Genomic DNA, 20,000 nt, shown 5'->3' with positions numbered 1-20,000 from the left:
CGTCACAGTCTGGTATGGAAGCTGCTCTGTTGCTGAGCGTAAGGCACTGCAGCGGGTGGTGAAAACTGCCCAACGCATCACAGGGACTACACTGCCAGCCATTGAGGACATCCAGAAGAAACACTGTCTGCGCCGAGCACGCAGTATTCTTAAGGACTCCTCTCACCCTGCTCACTTTTCTATTCTGTCTTCCAGTAAGCGCTTCAGGCTCCCCCGGACACAAACCCGCAGAACTCTGCCCCCCACTGGCTCTTTGCCCCCTCATACACCCCATACACCCCCCTCATACACACTCTCCTCATAACTTACACTCCCCAGAATCACTGCACTATTTATTATTTGCACATTTAAAAATTGCCCATATTCATCACACTACATTGCACTGATTCATTCATCACAAGAACTAGTGTCTAATGAGTAAGCACTGGTATATTGTTATAAAGCACTAGTATCTAATGAATGAGTACTGGTACTTAATGGAAAAGATACTCGCATCTAAAAACAGGGTTTCTGCAGGTATCATCATATCAAATGTAAGACTTTAAGAGCTTTTTAAGATCATTAAGTATTAAATTTAAGACCTATATCACAATATCAAAAACACACACACACAGAGAAGATGCTAAATCACAAGATCAGTGGTAAAATAAACGTATTCTAATGAACAGTACTGAAGACAGGTTAGATGCACTATTGAACTACAGAATAAACCCAGCAGCTCACGAAACGGACGAGGCTCTTTAAAACGACAGGGGTCAGTCAAAAGAAACCCACCGTAAAGTCATACGGATATGTCAAACATCATATCATTAATATCACTCAAGATGTTTAAACTAATTGTTTATTTCTTTTTATTTAATTTATTTCTTTATTATAAAGGGGCTACGCTGAAAAAAATATATAAGTTAGCGGTTCATTCCGCTGTGGCGACTCCAGATTAATAAAGGGTCTAATCTGAAAATGAATGAATGAATGAATGAATATAAAGGTTTTTTAAATCAAGCTTTAGTGCACCTCTTGCTCTTGTTCATATCTCAGACAGTTCTACCTATTGGAGTTAAATAATAATGACTACAGAACATGGGTCACTCTACAATTATACTTTTTATTATGGCAAGAATAAAAGCAAAAAACAAAAGTAGACTTACTATAAACCCTGATGTTTTATTTTATTTAGCCCGCTCTACAGTTCACACATTACTGTATAGCTAGTTTCTGTCTACTTATAAACAGAAGGCAATAATGGACCAACACTCCTGTCCATTATCACCAATACAGCCTAGAAACAGGGCATCAGTATACTGAAATATCAAATATTCCTCTCCAGTTATCAAAGAAATCATCTGTTCCTTCATTTTAGTTAGTAAATATTAAACTGTTTTAACTTCTCAACTGTAATATATACATCAGTGTTAAACCTATACCTGCTGGGGAAACATATTCTGTAATATTAAACACACCGGGGTCTCCACTTTTGCTTGGCCTCTTCTGGTTTTAACAAACTCATCCCTCAGGGTTTTCTAAACTCAAAAGCTTTCCTCCTTTCCCACGGCTGTGCAATTTCTAGCAAATATTTAAGACCCAGAGCAGCCAATTGAAGACTTATTAAGGCCTAAAATAGAGATTTTTACCTTTGAGACTTTTTAAGACCCTGCGGAAACCCTAAAAACAGGCACTAATAACATGAAAACAGAGACTAGCATGAGCGATTAATGTTAAAATGGCCTGCCATACAGCAGCGCTCCGACACCTGTAGAATAACTGTTTCCCAGTGCAGTATGATGTGTGTGTGCTGCACACTGTTCACAGGAAACACACACAACACTCACCTCCTGCATCCTCCTGTGCTGTGTGCTCCGCTGCGCCTCCTGCTGGTCTGCAGCTCTGCGTGCGCTCTGCAGCTCCTCCTCCTGCTCCTGCATGCGGCTCTGCAGTCGGCTGATGCTGCGCTCCTGCTGCTGTCTGCTGCGCTCGCTCTCCTGCACACGCGCATGCAGGAGCTGCACTGACGAGCTGACGGAGGAGTAGCGCTCTGACCACTCCGTCTGCGCACACACACACACGCGCACGCACACACACGCACACACACGCACATTTGTGCACATCTTTGGCAATATTTTTGTGTAAATATAAAACACTGATGTGTGAGTGTAGCCATGTATGCTTGTGTGTGTGTGTGTGTGTGTGTGTGTGCTCGTGTGTGTGAGTGCACACGTGTGTGAGTATGTGAGTACATGCGTGTGTGCATGACTGTGTGTGTATAAGCATGTGGGAATGTGAGTGTGTGTATGAGCATGCGTGTGTGTGTGTGTGTGTGTGTGTGTTACCAGCTGTTTCTCCATCTTCTGTTTGTTGACCTCCAGCTCTCGGATGTGTGTGCTAGCCTCTGTTAGCGCTCGCTCCAGGTGTTGACATCTGACAAAGAGCAGACAGCAGTGTTAAACTCCAGACACACACACACCACACACACACACACACACACACACACACACACACACAGTGTCCAGCATCAGTTATCTGATCAGTGATTTCATTAGCGAGGACAGACGCTGCTGTAAACACAGAGAGTGCTCCTCCTCAAGCATTCTCCTGTATACCGGCATGTAGATCAGCACACACACACACACACACACACACATCATCTCCTCACCGTCTCCTTTATTAGATGCACAATTTGTGCAGATTAAAAGTATTGCAGATTAATTGTTATTTTGACTTGTAGATTAATCCTAAACGTGTAGCGATGGCAGAGAGAGATCGCCTCTCGCATCATTCAGATCACTGAGGGAGGTGTGGGGAGACCCCCCTCATGATTGTGAAGTGCTTTGGGTGTATGGCCATACACAATAAATGCGCTATAGAAATACACATTACATTACAGCACATGTATGAAAGCATTTGGGCTTTCCTGTAAAATCTAATGATGATGGAGGAAGTTGTGGTGGGTTATTGGGGATATGGTGGGTTTCTCAGGTTATTAAAGGTGTTTTCTGTCACTGCTTGTTTATCCTGCATTAATGCATTCAGTGTAAGCTGCAGCATTAATCATTTAAAGATCAGGATCTCAACACCCACACAACATAATCTATAAATGATGCTGATCTGCATATGTTTATTAATCTGTGGAATCGCTGTGTTCACATCTGTGTTTAATAAACACAATAATCAAGAAAGAGATTCAGTTTTGAGTCTTTTGAGTTGGTTATGAAGTTAAAAACAGTCTAATAACACAGCAGTACTGGGAGAACAGCTTATAGTGTAGATTAAACCACTGATGTTTATAGTAACGATAAAATCACCATCATATGTGTTTAACAACGCTCAAAAAGGAAAGTTGTAGACAGCAATTACATTATTTAACCAGTAGGTGGCGACAACCAGCCATCAAACATACACTGAATAATACTTCAGAAATGATCATCCAGCAATGAAACATGAAGATTAATGAGTGAAGAACTGAATCATTTATTGAAGATCAGACTAAAATAAAGAAGGGTAGATGATAATGGGTAGATGATAATGTTAGACTTCTACTCTTAGTGTTATCAGCAACAGTGGATTTTTCACATCTGTATAGAGTCAGTACAACTGTACACCAGGATGCCTCACTCACACAACTGGAGTCCTGCTTTGTGGATGTTAATCTGGTTTATTACAGTAGCATCAGGGATATCCATACAGCAGTGTGTATTAATTGTAACCGGTCACATTTGCAGCAAGCAGACGTGCAAAAGCCGTGCAGTGCTTCCCACACACAGACTTTACTGGGGCGAGCCGCCCGGGTATATTAACAGCCAACCAAGTATATTTAGCGACACCTAATATAACGAAACATACCTAATGTAATATACCTAATATAACGAAACATATCTAATATAATATACCTAATATAATGAAATATACCTAATATAATATACCTAATATAACGAAACATACCTAATATAATATACCTAATATAACGAAACATATCTAATATAATATACCTAATATAATGAAATATACCTAATATAATATACCTAATATAACGAAACATACCTAATATAATATACCTAATATAACGAAACATACCTAATGTAATATACCTAATATAACGAAACATATCTAATATAATATACCTAATATAATGAAATATACCTAATATAATATACCTAATATAACGAAACATACCTAATATAATATACCTAATATAACGAAACATACCTAATATAATATACCTAATATAACGAAACATACCTAATATAATATACCTAATATAACGAAACATACCTAATATAATATACCTAATATAACGAAACATACCTAATATAATATACCTAATATAACGAAACATACCTAATATAATATACCTAATATAACGAAATATACCTAATATAATATACCTAATATAACGAAACATACCTAATATAATATACCTAATATAACGAAACATACCTAATATAATATACCTAATATAACGAAACATACCTAATATAATATACCTAATATAACGAAACATACCTAATATAATATACCTAATATAACGAAACATACCTAATATAATATACCTAATATAACGAAACATACCTAATATAATATACCTAATATAACGAAACATCAGCGATTGATTAAGTGGTGGAAAATCCTCTCTCATACGTTCTGTGTGTGCGAGACCTGTCAGCACTCACACAGACGGGCTCACTTGCTCTGCAGACCCACAGAGATATGCTTTTTTGGCACTTAAACAATTCATCTGGCCGGGGTTTCTGAATCTCCTGAATGTCCTGGATTCAGCGTTTGCTTTCCAAAGCTGTAGTTATTCCTATGTGTTTTTGCATTATCTTTTCACTTAAGCCTACTTTCACTTGACGCGCACACGGTCACGGGTGCTAGAGAAACATTCAATAATTCATTCTTGAATCTAAATGACTCAGGAAAATCTGCTATATACTCGAAGAGGACGCAATGCCTGGCCTAAACTGGCTGCAGAATATGTGTACACCATTAGTAATGGTTAATTACCTCATTTAAATAATCATCTTGTAATTATTATAGTTTTTAGAGTTGTAGACTTTTTCTGTCATTTATTTCTCATTTGCTGAATATTTGAGTAAGTTGATGATGTCATTAGGCTTTTTGCATAGGCTATTTTATTTCTAAATGCTTTGGCATTCAAGTTAGCTCTGAACTTGAAATGATAAAAGAGTTTTTAAATAATTAAATAGAATTACTGTTAAATATTAAATTATGTTTTGTTTGTCACATATAGTTAATCTGGCTACCACTGCAGGTATATTTCAAACCTGTGGGAAGCAGGTTTATTAACAATGTCTATTGAGATTTGTGTGCCTCATCATTTCAGAAAGGCTTGAATAAACTCCTCCACACATACAGAAAACTTTTATGTGGTATTTTTGACTGATAAACTGGATCTCTGCTTCCTCCGTGTCTGTCTCTGTCACTGACTGCTGTTTATCTAACACAACGCAGAAAAAACAGATGCATGTGGGCGGGGACAGAACCAGCTTGTCTGCATTTAAGGGCACAGGAGACAAAAACAGCTATACTCTACTTTGACCCCACAATGGGCATATTCAGCAGGTATAATGAAGGATCTGATGGGTATCTGGAGCTAAAGCTTTACAGACACACTCTGGAGACACCAAACACTGATCTTACATCCTGTAGAAGGGGTCAAGCGGGAGTCGTTAATTTTAATTAACAGAATATTGACTGAGAAATGTTATCATTGCATTACCTCTCCATCAGCATCTGGTTGCTCTTCTGCAGGTCCAGCGGCAGATCCTGCAGCTCCAGCTTCTCCTTAAGGCTGCAGATCTCCGCCTCGTAGTACGCTCTGAGGTCAGAGATGTGCCGCGAGTGTTTCTCTCTCAGGTTCTGCCTCAGCCTGAACAATACAACACTGATGTCATCCAAAGGCAGTCAGATTACATTAACATTAGGATGTAATAATCTAAACATAATCTAATCTAAAAGTAATCTAAATGTAATCTGAAAGTAGTCAGATTACATTACTATTAATGTGTAATAAATGTAATCTAAAAGTAGTCTGATTCCGTTAGCATAAGTGTAAAAGTAATATTATGCAATCCAAAAATAGTCAATTTACTTCACCATGAATGCATAATAAAAGTGTTAGAAAAGTAATCTGAAAATAGATTATATTAGCATAAATGGTTAATATATCGAAATGTAATCCAAATAGAGTCAGATTAAGGTACCATTAATGTGTAATAAAAGTAATCTAATGTAATCCAATAGTAGTCAGACTACATTTATATTAATGCATAATAAAAGTAATCTAAAAGTTATCCGAAATTAGTTTTATCCTAGTACCATAAATCTGCAATAAAATAATATAAAGCAATTCAAAAGTAGTCAGATTACATTACCATACATACATAATAAAGGTAATCTAAATGTAATCCAAAAGTAGTCAGATTACATTACCATAAATGCATAATAATAGTAATATAATGTAATGCAAAAGTAGTCAGATTACATTACCATAAATACATAATAAAGGTAATCTAAATGTAATCCAAAAGCAGTAATCATAATAAAGGTAATCGTAATGTAATCTGGCTGCTTTAAATTACATTTAGATTAAATCATAATAAAAGTAATGTAAATGTAATAAGTAATCTAAATGTAATCCAAAAGCAGTCAGATTACATTACCATGAATGCATAATAAAAGTAATCTAAATGTAATCCAAAGTAGTCCGATTACATTACCATAAATGCATAATAAAAGTAATCTAAATGTAATCCAAAAGTAGTCTGATCCTAGTACCATAAATCTGAAGTAAAATAATATAAAGTAATCCAAAAGTAGTCAGATTACATTGAGACACTGCTCGCTGCAGAGCCATTTGAGCTCCAGCGAGGGGGAGCTTGAGCTTTCGCTCCTCTTCTTGTAAGCTGTTTTAATGCGTACACCCACCCCACCCCTAACCCCAACCCCCCGTGACATCACTTGTAGAAGAAGTGCAAGGAAGGAGGAGCTGGAGCTCAAGCTCCCCCTTGCTGGAGCTCAGCTCTGCCCAAGTGGCTCTGCAGTGAGCACCACTTGAGTACATTACCATAAATGCATAATAAAAGTAATCTAAATGTAATCCAACAGTAGTCAGATTACATTACCATAAATGCATAATAAAAGTAATCTAAATGTAATCCAACAGTAGTCAGATTACATTACCAAAAATGTATAATAAAAGTAATCTAAATGTAATCCAACAGTAGTCAGATTACATTACCAAAATTGCATAATAAAAGTAATCTAAATGTAATCCAACAGTAGTCAGATTACATTACCATAAATGCATAATAAAAGTAATCTAAATGTAATCCAACAGTAGTCCGATTACATTACCAAAAATGTATAATAAAAGTAATCTAAATGTAATCCAACAGTAGTCAGATTACATTACCATAAATGCATAATCAAAGTAATCTAAATGTAATCCAACAGTAGTCAGATTATGGTAACTCGAGGTTTACTGCGGTATTCTTACAGTGAGAGCACTATGGGGTCCTGTGGGGCGTCTGTGGGGCGTTTACGGGCTGCGGGTGGAGTCTTCTGCGCAGGTGCTCTCTGCTGCACCGTCAGCGTGGCCGTCTGGCTGCACTCGTCCTCATGCGCACACACACTGCTGCCGGCGCTGGAGTTGCAGCCGGTGCCGGACACACTGCTAAAGCGGGACGGAGACGTGCAGATGGAGGTGCGGCCCGAGAGTTTCTGCAGGACGGAGGAGTGTAGAGTTAGCATCTGCAGGAGGACCACAGGTGAAGACAAACACACACACACACACACACACATAAAGAGATACATGCAGACACACACACATACAAATACACAAACAAACAAACACACACCTGAGCAGTGGCGTCACACTCGGTGCCTCTGGGATCTGCTCTCCTGTTCTGATAAATCTCCCGCAGAGACACACACTTCTCCTCCTCAGGTGTCTGAGATCACACACACACACACACACACACACTTTTAGTAACACAGCACACACGTTCAGCTCCAGCATGTGTACTCATCTATAATGATCAGTAAACAGCAGACTGAGCGAGTAACAGATGAAGAATAAAGGCTCGCTGTCCGCTTATCGTTCTCAGACACATCAGCACTGTCAGATCTGATCATCAGGACGTTTCTGGAAAACAGTTCATTACTGGAGAATCTCGTTAAACGCTTTGAGGACGGCACGTGTTTGGTACGTGGTGAAATTTGATCCATTTGGCCTTCCATAGTTTCCCTTCATCACTTGCCATGCTGAACTCTGCCACTGAAACACTGAGACGCCGCTTTTAGGAAAGGACAGCGTAGCTTTTTGATGTGTACAACTGGGGAATACGTTTTGAACATGCTGTTGTGTTTTTCCTGGGAATAATATTCCTAAAGGAGCTGCTGTGGACCAGGGCTGCACGGTTTACCAGTACTATGGTGGTATCATGATACTATGGCTCTAAAATACTGCCGGTGCCACTGCAGTTTGTAAACAGTAGCATCATCATTAATGGTTCATCTGCAATAGATAATATATTGCATGTGGGAAAGTCACTCAAATGCTCACAGGTTTGTGCAGCAATAGACCATTTTACTGTAATCGTCTGTGGAGCCCTTTCATGTGTATAATTAGTCTTTATTTTACTGTATTAGTGTTGGTCAGTTATCTACTAAATAAACATGAATGAATACATTTTATTATTTATTTTATAAATGAACCACATTCAAGTAGGCTTATAATAACATAAAATATAGTATTTCTGACAGTTTTCTTTATAATTTGAGTTATGCATTACAGTATCGCAATACTGCTCGGCATCATGATACTTCAGCTAGTATAGCATCGTAAGATTAATTAATGGTATCACAACAACCCTACTGCTGACACAGAACTGGAGCAGATTCGGGTAAAAACTCAAACACATCAGAAACAGGAGCTGTGTGTAGTAAGAGCAGGAGAAGAGCTGAACTACTGAAGTGTGTCTAATACTGTATATAAAGACTTTATTAATGACCACAGCTTGAAGACGGATGGAGAATATAGTCTCAGGTATTACTCAGGTGTGAGAACACAGTGTCAGAATCTTGATGGTTCTGTGGGTCTCGTCTATCACAGCTGAGCTTTATTCTGTATTCTCTATTGGATTCGGATCAGGTGATTGGTTGGGCCATTCTACAGCTTGATTTTCTTTCTCTGAAAGCATCTGAGAGTCTCCTCGGCTGTGTTTTGGATCATTGTCTTGCTGAAATGTCCACCCTGGTTTGATCTTCATCCTCCTGCTGATGTAGATGTTGGACTGAAGCAGCTGATCTTCATTTACACTGAGGACGGGCAGAGGCTTGCTGAAGAACTACTGAGAGATTCTCTGTATATATGGATTTCTGTGGTTGTTATCAACATCTGGGGAAAATTGAAAGTCAACAGCACCTTTAGAAATATGTGTTCAGAGGAAAATGGTGGCATGTTCAATGCTTATTCCCCCCACTGCATCTTTCTTTAGTCATGTGATCAGCTCAGCTACAGATCAGAGGACAGTGTTGCAGACATGTTGTGGATGTTTTATTACAGATGAATGTGTGTAGATGCTCTGTGTGGCCTCTATTCAGCGCTCAGGGAAGGTTTACTGGAGCTGTGGTTCAGATCAGAGGAGTCACACACCGTTTCCCAGAGATGAAGAGTCAATAAACAGCAGTGGAGATGAGCAGGTGGAGCGTCTGACGTCTGTGTGCTGCGCAGAACATCAGCCACAGCGCTTCAGGCCTTTAGTGTGGATGATGGAGAGAACGGAGCACCAGAGAGTGGACATGGAGCACTTTCAGACCACACTCAGTCTCGGATGTATATGGATTAGTGTAGGCTGGGAAACTCACACAGCGACACATGAGGGAACATGATGTCAACTGATTTCAATACTGAGAGCTGATTGGACAGGACAACACGTTAACTAAAAGCATACATAAGCAGAAGGGTTTTGCTTTGCTGTAGTCGTTCATCTCACCAACCCAGCATTAATAATTCAGATTCTGACTTATGGATCACAGAATGCACTGATCCGTTGGACAATTAGATTTTAAACGTTGCACACCTGCTAACTGTGATATGTTTGTCATATCGCTCCTGTGTTTAATATATATTCTATATATATCCTATATATTCTACAAGCACATTTCCCTCAATGCTGCGGGTGTTTTACTGTGTTTACTGTGCTTTACAGTGTTACCTGCGCTACAAAAGAAGCACTCTGGAAGTTGTCCGGCAGGGGGCGATATAACTCACTCTCATCCAGCTTCCAATAGGAGAGGCCTGGAAGAACACAATAAATAAGCACACATTATTATTCCCAATCATTACTGAAACTTCTCAGTCCACATTAAACACTTAATGACACATTACAGTAAAGCAAGGTTACTACAGTTTCATTCATTCACTTTCCTTCAGCTGAGTCCCTTTATTAATCAGGGGTCGCCACAGTGGAATGAACCGCCAACTAATCCAGCATATGTTTTACACAGCGGATGCCCTTCTAGCTGCAACCCAGTACTGGGAAACACCCACACACACTCATACACTACGGCTAGTTTAGTTAATCAGTTCCCCTATAGCGCATGTGTTCGGACTGTGTGGGAAACCGGAGCACCCAGAGGAAACCCACACCAACACGGGGAGAACATGCAAATGTTTATTTAGTTAAGGACATTTGCTGCGTCTGAAATCACCTGCTACTCAGTAGGTACTGCATTTGAATTTAAACGTACAGCTCGTGCGCTCTATACAGTATGAATGTGAGCAGTATGAATGGAATTCGGATGTTCTACATCAGCCATATTGTCATGATCACGTGACCTACCCGCGTCAGTTGCATCACTTCACTCCCATTCATGAATTCTCTCATGGAGCATCATGGGATAGCGCAGCGTGCATGGGATGCGCACTTCAGAATCTCACCGGAAGTAGGTCATCCGGGTACTTCTCACATACTGATTTTAGAATTCTGTGAATTCGGACATACTACTCGGCTCGCATACTTATTTTAGTGCACTATATAGTATGGAAGTATGCGATTTCAGATGCAGCCAATGTGTTTGTATAGTGTTACCTGAGGTTTCAGACGCCACACTGTCAGCTCTCTGTAGAGGAATCACACCGAGCGAGACTGCACTGTTCACACACTGAAAGACACAGAACACACTAAACAATGAGCAGAAAACACACGTGTCATTACTCATCTGGAAACTGGCATGCGGTAATGCATCAGGGCTCAATTACACAACACACCAGGCCAAAACTAGCTGCTAAATGACTGATTTAGGAGAAAATCTGAACTAATAATGCGTGTGTGAATCCTCCATGCTTGCTTTAGGAGTGTTTCACAGTGGTTTAGAGCTAAAACTGGATCATAAATCAGTTTATAAGAATATGGGAACATAATAATAAAGTTACACTGAATAAATCTGTGATAGAGGCTCATCCAATCACTGTACGCATAGCTAATGAGCATGATGACATCAACATATCAACGAGCTCAGCCCCGCCCACACTCTCAGCTTCTCTATAATCCTCAGTAAAGCTTCTCTCAGCAGCTTCATCAACAGATCTAAAGTCTCCTGAAGAGCTCTGATCTGCTGTTTTATATTGGATGGTTGTCGTAATCTCAACTGAAACATGAAGAGGGGGTGAGGCATAGTGTAGCTCCTCCCCTTTCTAAAGTCAGCTCTGCCAGTGAGAGTGGCTGAGCTCAAGAGCATCAAATGAACAGCAGAGTGTGCAGACACTAGAGAGCATTTGATTGGTCAGAAGATTTGATGATGACAGAAACATTTACTGATGCAGGAGGAGCTGAACTGCAGACTGTAGACGTGTGTATATCAGGGTTATCTCTGCTACAGGTGGATTCTGTCCCTGTTTTAGAGACTCTAGATTACAGATCTCCTGAACACTAACACACTGATACTGACATCTTTGACTGATCTTTAGGGGAACGGTGCTGAGATGTGTTGTGATGCTGAGCCCTGATTGTGTTGTTCAGTGGTGCAGTGTTAGATTACAGCAGGTGAAGTGTGTGTTTGCTCTGGAGATCCTGCTGCGCTCTTCTGCTGCTGCGACGCACACACACTGCTCCTCTTCTGTTTGTGTCTCTGAGCCCACGAGGTCAGCGGTTGACTATAACACACACACATATACACACACACACACACACACACACACACACACACACAAATGCGCAAGCACACATGTACACACAAACATGCCCGCACACACAAATGAACACATGCACGCAGATGCATGCACACACATATAAACGCACACATACACACATGCATGCACACACACGTGCACACATACAGATACACACACACAGACATGCACACAAACAGACACAACACACACACAAAAGAAAAAATGACAAACAATTAAAAACAAGTTATCTACACACACCTATGATGTATTTCCAACTGAAACTGAATATTAAGTAGGGGGCGGGGTTTTAATTTTGCGCCCCTCCTCTCATCTTTCACTAATGGTCAGAAGGGCGTGGCTAATCCTATTTGGCCCAATCAGAATGATCAGAGAATGACTGCTGTTCCAGATGCTCAGATTTTGATTAAAGATTAACAAAACAAACACCTTAAGGTGGATTACGTCTATTAATTATTAATCATCTTAAGACTGACAGCGAGAGCTAGCAAAATAAACTATGTACATTTGGATATCATGCAGATTTACACCGCAAAAAATACAAATATTAGCAAAAAACGTTGTATTTGTTCTAGTGTAAAGATCAAAAATATTGTTAAATCCAGAAGCATTTTCTAGACCAGCAGATATTGATGAACTTTATTATTTTCAGCAATAATGAGTCAAAATAAAGAGAGTTTCTCCTTAAAATAAGCAGATTAATCTGATAATGGGGAAGAGGAATGATCTAGTTTTTCATTTTGATAATGTCATTCCTCTTCCCTCATGGTCAGATGATTCTGCTTGTTTTCAGGAGAAACTCTCTTCATTTTGACTCATTATTGCTGAACACAACACTAGATCTTATACTCGTCTAGAAAACGCTGCTAATACAGAAACTCTGAGTAAGAAAAGCCTGTGTTCAGTGCAGACACGTGTATATGAGTGTTGACCTGATGCGTGTGTGTTTGTGGGTGCTCTGGGGGCCCGGAGATGGGGACGGGGTGAGGCTGGGGTTGGGGGACCACAGCAGCGCCTCCTGTCTACCGGAGTCCAGCGCCTGCTCCCAGGCCGACAGCGTGCCGTACCCGCTGCTCTCCACCGTCAGCATGCCCTCCTCTGACCTGCTCTCAGCCGGGTCCTGTAGGGGTCTGGGGCTGCGGGCGGCGTCCTGAGGCGGAGTCTGCCGGTTCTGGAGCTGCACTAAAGCTTTAATTTCATCCTGGATGAGCTGAGAGAAAACAAACACCAGTCAGATCTCTCAGGGTTACAGTATAATGAACAGCACATTACACACGTTACATGATCGATCATTCATTCAGCATAGTCTCTTTATTCATCAGCGGTCGCCACAGCGGAATGAACTGTCAACTATTCCAGCATATGTTTCACACAGCGGATGCCCTTCCGGCTGCAACCCAGCACTGGGAAACACCCATACACACTCATTATCAATCATACACTACGGCCAGTTTAGTTGATCAGTTCCCCTATAGCGCATGTGTTTGGACTGTGGGGGAAACCGAAGCACCCAGAGGAAACCCACACCAACACGGGGAGAACATGCAAACTCCACACAGAAACACCAACTGACCCAGCCGAGACTCGAACCAGAGACCTTCTTGACCTGTGAGGCCACAGTGCTAACCACTGAGCCACCACCACATATAATATAGCAGATTCAAGGACTTTTTTAAAGCATCATTGATTTTAAATCAAGCACCTTTATAATGCCGCAGCATGTGGAGCCCCATTATAGGCTTTACTGTACACCGAATATTTACGTCATTTTCAAAAAGATAAACGCTTTTAAAAAGTCCTGTTCAAAGAGCTTTATTAAAATGTGTTGAATTGAATACTGCTGATATTCAAATGTGGATGCTGAAATATTGATCGTGTGCATGATTTGTCAGCGTTATTGTATAAGATTCAAAATGAAGATTTTTTATTTAAGATTTTCTCAGTTTTTTCATTCTGTTTTTGATAATTGAGTACAATAGTTGACATAAAACCACATATAATTTTAATTTAAAATGTTATTCCTATTTATTATTAATTATTATAATACATTTATTTTTTTTTATGTAAGAAAGTTAACGTTAACCGTTATTATACCCCTTAACAATTATTTGTGATTGTCCAATAAATTGCCTAATTACCCTAGTTAAGCCTTTAAATGTCCCTTTAAGCATCTTGAAGAATATCTAGTCTAATATTATGTGCTGTCATCATCACAGAGATCAAATAAATCAGTTATTAGAACTTAATTCTTGTAATCACCATCTTTACTAGAATAAAAATAGCATTAGAGCTCAAACTCAATCAAGAACAAACCAAAAATGTGTCATAAATAGTAAAAATTCTGGTTTATATTTACATTTAAATGTATATAGGCAAGCAAGTTGATTTATAAAGCACATAATATACACACTGATCATTCAAAAAGCTTTACTTAAACAAGAGTTAAAATAAACATAAAATACAAGCATAATTAATTATGTAAAGTACAAAAAAAAATCAGGAGAGAAACAAACAAACAAACAAGCATTTTATATTGTAATATTTATCAGACAAAAGTAAACAAAAAGCATGATCAGAATCGCTATCAGGATTAAAGCAGCATTATTAAAGCAGCTCATCAGGAAACACAGCTGCATTAATCACACCAAATCATCAGCGTTTCCTCAGTCTGCTCTGTATTGAGCTTATTCTGCCATGCGGAAGTAAAAGCTCATTAATGCGATTGTTTTAGCACTAAAGAATAATAAACGTGCTCAAAATACTCGCTCTACAATCAACTGTGTTCATGACTATACAGAGAAGATCAGATTCAACATCAGGTGAATAACATCAGGTGAATAACATCAGGTGAATAACATCAGGTGAATAACATCAGGTGAATAACATCAGGTGAATAACATCAGGTGAATAACATCAGGTGAATAACATCAGGTGAATAACATCAGGTGAATAACATCAGGTGAATAACATCAGGTGAATAACGAGTTGTTTTAACAAGCAGTGGAAGTGAATGAGAGAGGAAATCTCCAGACAATAAGATCCCCAATGTCTGCGTCCGCTCATACGTCAAGAATAAGCTCAATAGGGTATATGCTGAAGTGTGCTGAAGGACTTTTCATTTGTCAGTAACTGTATGGAAAGTCCCATTAAGCGTTCACCAGAATAGTGATGCTCATAATAATCGATTAACTGTTAACCGAAAGAGTGCGTCTGTAACGGATTAACAGTATCAGTTACACCATTAAAATGTTTATTTTCTATATTTTTAGAGAGGCGTAGGTTATGAATGATTAACTAACGGCTGCGAGTGTTTTACGCCTGCACGCCTCACGTTTTGATGTTGACGCTGTGTGCTCGCAGCTGAAATAAAAGTCAACCCTGAGCGGTGAAAGCACGTTACGTCAGTCTTTTTCCTTCTTCAGTCAAATAAAAGCAGATGTATAGAGGAGACAGCAGTGTTTGTGTTGTCTACAGAAAACTTTAATGATGGAAGAGAGACTTGTGGTGGCTGTGTCAAGTTATCCAGAGCTGTATGACTTTACAAATCTTGAATATGACAATATTATTAAATATTACAATGATAACACCGATAGCAACACTCGCGCACTCTTTTCCTCTTGTCACTATATAAGGCAGTGTGGTGCGCCTCGCCTTCTTGGACTGGAAAAGTGCGTTCGCTGTGATCGGCCCCTAAATGTGCAACTGCAACACATCCCTCGCGGGACAGTAACACACGCAAACACACGTGTCTACAGAGATATTTTGCCAAAGAAGCTAAATTAAAGAAGGATGTTTCTGCTCACAGTTTGACACAGATGAGTTGACATAAACCAGCGCTGATGCTGATGGCCTGTGTGCTGCATGGAGCCGCGTCATTACCTCAACACTGATGATTTACTGTACAATCAACAAACCAACCCTTTCTACACTTGGAAAATTACAGGTATTAATGGTTTTAATATAATATACATTATAAAAATAGCCTGTTTAGTAGGGCTGTAACGATACACCACAGGCACAGTTCGGTTCGGTTCACGGTTTTGGAGCCACAGTTCGGTTCAGTTTCTGTTTGCTGTGGGGTTAGGGTTGGTTTCATCTTAACAGCAATGCTGAGGAACAATAGATTCACTCAATAACTCCACTTTTCCTTTATTAACTTTGCCATCACATTTTTATTTGTGGCTTGTCTTCTCTAAGGACATTTGTAATATTCAATAAAGTTTTAAGTTCTTCTTCAAAAACACCATCATGTCCACATTCTCAGGTGAGAGGCTTGATCTCTGTGCAGACACAGACGTGATGCTCATTTTCATTATTATCTAAGGTTTCATTTAGATAGGTCAGTTTCTGTTTAAATTAATGAAATATATACATATACTGTGTTAGTAAAGTGTTTTAAATGACATATTCACCAGTTTTGTCTGAAACTAATGTTATGGTTGTAGACGGCTGTATTTTTGCCTCCCGTTCTCTCTCTCTCCCGCTCTCTCTCTCCCGCTCTCTCTCTCTCTCTCTCTCTCTCTCTCTCTCTCTCATGAACATGAACCACCAGTGAGACGAAGGAAATAAGTCATAATCATAAGACATCATCTTTATAGGGCACATAGGTTACCCTTTTTTTCAGATTTAATATGAGTCTTCTGTGTCTCCAGAAAGTGTCTGTAAAGTTTCAGCTCAAAACACCCATCAGAGTATTTATTAGACCTTTTATAAGATTCTATTTTAGACGTTTTTACACCAGGAGGCTGTTTTGGTGTACTGCGCCTTTAAGGCTAGTCCTCCCCGCCTACTGTTTCTACGTGCCTTTCTGCGTGCCTTAATCTCCTCCCTCGGCTGCATCAGACAACAGACAGACTTAAAGAAGCAGATCTCTCGTAGCGTTTGTGAGAAATACTACAGTAAGATCTTTACTAATGAGGATTTGATGCATGTGTTGTGTTCAGATGAGTCAATTTAACAATGAGTCCCACACACTGTCGTTACAAAGTTCATGTGCACACACACAGACACACACAGACACACACAGACAGACAGCGTGCGCGTTAATCTCCACTGCTGTATGGATATCTGTTATGTTAATGTACAAAATAAACCTGATTTAACGTCCACAAACATCAATATAAGCGTCTTCCTTTATAATTGTTCTGACACGCGGCTGTGCTGATGAAGTGAATCTGAAGTGAATCGCTGTACTTCATTACACACATGCTCTGTTTTAACACATGTTAAACTTGTGAAACTCACTCTTGATCACGTTTGATGATGATTGATGACTCTAGTGAACTGAACGCACCTTTTATTCCCGGCTGCTTTGCGCTCGTCCTCTCTTGTTGATATGATTATACACGTGACTACCGGGACATGTTAATGCGCACAGCTGTGAAATCAATTCGGTGGGCGGGGGGACCGCTCTCCTACGTCAAGTTGCAGTTGATCTGAACACCGCTCCAATTGGTCCACCGTTTTTATGTTGCTAAATTGAAAAAAAAGGACTGGGTGTGTTTATATCAGCCCAATATGACGGTCTATACACCATACATTTTTCACCATAGGTGCCCTTTAAACTAATGACTTCTATTAAAAATGTTGACTGAGGTTTGTGATATGATAATAGCAGCGGAGCATTAATTAAATGCATATTTTCCATGGAGTAATTGATTTGAGGTAGCCTGATATATTAATTTGACAGAAGAAATAAACATGACTGGAATAAACAGCCTATAGCGGTTCTTTAACAGGATTCAGTCAGTGTGTTTGGTTTTGTAATCTAAACTTGTCATGTCAGTGAAATATATCTAGGGCAGGCCTATTTATTCTTCCTATGCCTTTGAAAACACTGCAGGCGGGTGAAGATGTTGTGTTGTTAATATGTCCACATGCTGCTGTTCACATGTTCAAATAAGTCAGTATTTAAAACACAATATTTAATATTAATCTGACCAGTTAATGATTAATATTCTGTTAATGAGCGGCGATTTCGGCTGGCAAAATTAACCGATATAAGCATCCCTACACCGAAAGAAAGAACCCCTCGCTCTGCATATACCCTATACAACATCCAGCAAAGACAGCTGCAATCTTTATTAATACGAATGAAAACATCACAGAGGTTCATTTCTGTAAGTCATGCGGTGTTGACATCAGATCTGTGTTCTGTACCTGTATCTGGCACTGGTACTGCTCCTGCTGAGCCAGAATCTGCTCCTGATACTGTTTCTCCACCAGCTGAAACAGATGCAGCCAGCGGCCCTGATGGAGACACAAACACTGTCAGAGGAACACAACCAGCACTGCGTGTCGGACACACACACGCCGGCCGGCATCACCAGACTCACTCTTAATGCTATAAAGGAGACCTATCCTGCCCTGCCCCTACACTCTAATGGACAGACGGCTGCTTCTCACTCAGGGCTGCTGTTTATGCTAATGAGATGGACACTAGTGGGCGGGGCTTTCCCCCTCTGATGACACGTACAAAGGGAGAATGTCAATCAAAGTGTTTCTGCATCAAGTCTGATTAGAACAGATAGAGTTAATTACTGTTCACTATTGGCTGCTGGAGATACTCACACGCACGCACGCACGCACGCACGCACGCACGCACGCACGCACGCACGCACGCACGCACGCACGCACGCACGCACGCACGCACGCACGCACGCACGCACGCACGCACGCACGCACACACGCACACACACACACACACACACACACACACACTACTGGGTTTAAACCACACATAAGAGTCATTTCTGAATAATAGGTGCCCTTGAAAGGCACTTGTGCACGCTCTGGCTCGTGTAGTTAGGCATCAGGTGCATTATGGGATGCAGTGTGAGTGTGTGAATGTGTGTGTGTGTGGGACACATCTGCGCACCTCACAGTTCCTCCAGATCTGGGGGTCGGTCTCTCCGCTGCTCTGGATCTCCTGCACCAGAGCCCGCAGGGTCTCCATGGAGCTGGGGTTGATGAAGGGCAAACTGCGGCCCGCGCTTCCCAGACACAGACTCCTGCGGGACACACACACACACACACACACACACGCACGCACATTTAGCTATTTTAGAGTGACTAATAGTGATTAATGCAACACAGCCTCCAAAATCACACAGAGCACATCACAGCACAACAGATCACATGAGTTCATATCTTTTACAGGACATCGTAAACAAACACAGAACACTAATATTGATAAACAAACCTTCTGTAGGCTAAAGATAGAGATCAATACTGATGGAGCCTTTTCACAAGTGTGTTCTGACGCCTTCAACACTCATCAGCAGCTGCAATCCTTTAAAGGTTTTAATATTTAGATTTTTTAAACAGACAGCACGGTGGCTCAGGGGTTAGCACTGTGACCTCACAGCAAGAAGGTCTCTGATTCGAGTCCCGGCTGGGTCAGCTGGTGTTTCTGTGTGGAGTTTGCATGTTCTCCCCGTGTTGGTGTGGGTTTCCTCCGGGTGCTCCGGTTTCCCCCACAGTCCAAACACATGCGCTATAGGGGAATTGATGAGCTAAATTGGCCTTAGTGAATGAGTGTGTGTGGGTATAAGTGTGTATGGGGGTTTCCCAGTGCTGGGTTACAGCTGGAAAGGCATCCACTGTGTAAAACATATCCTGGATGAGTTGGTGGTTCATTCTGCTGTGGCGACCGCTGCTGATTAAGGGACTAAGCTGAAAATGAATGAATGAATGAGTGTGTGTGAATGAGTGTGTATGGGTGTTTCCCAGTACTGGGTTGCGGCTGGAAGGGCATCCGCTGTGTAAAATGTATGCTGGATGAGTTGGC

General features: G+C 40.5%; 1 protein-coding gene across 1 annotated transcript in view; it reads right to left on the bottom strand.

The window, feature by feature from the left end:
- LOC130236357 (M-phase phosphoprotein 9) overlaps positions 1 to 20,000 on the bottom strand; it is a 31,130-nt gene that overhangs the window by 10,913 nt on the left and 217 nt on the right. The window contains 11 exon segments of the mRNA XM_056467041.1: positions 1,830 to 2,045; positions 2,328 to 2,415; positions 5,735 to 5,884; positions 7,514 to 7,737; positions 7,875 to 7,967; positions 10,236 to 10,318; positions 11,112 to 11,184; positions 12,061 to 12,175; positions 13,144 to 13,421; positions 18,371 to 18,460; positions 19,089 to 19,221. Coding sequence (XP_056323016.1) covers positions 1,830 to 2,045; positions 2,328 to 2,415; positions 5,735 to 5,884; positions 7,514 to 7,737; positions 7,875 to 7,967; positions 10,236 to 10,318; positions 11,112 to 11,184; positions 12,061 to 12,175; positions 13,144 to 13,421; positions 18,371 to 18,460; positions 19,089 to 19,221 — 1,543 coding nt within the window.

The sequence above is a fragment of the Danio aesculapii genome, chromosome 10 (assembly GCF_903798145.1).
Source record: "Danio aesculapii chromosome 10, fDanAes4.1, whole genome shotgun sequence".
Classification (NCBI taxonomy): Eukaryota; Metazoa; Chordata; class Actinopteri; order Cypriniformes; family Danionidae; genus Danio; species Danio aesculapii.
This window is presented reverse-complemented; position numbering and strand designations above follow the sequence as displayed.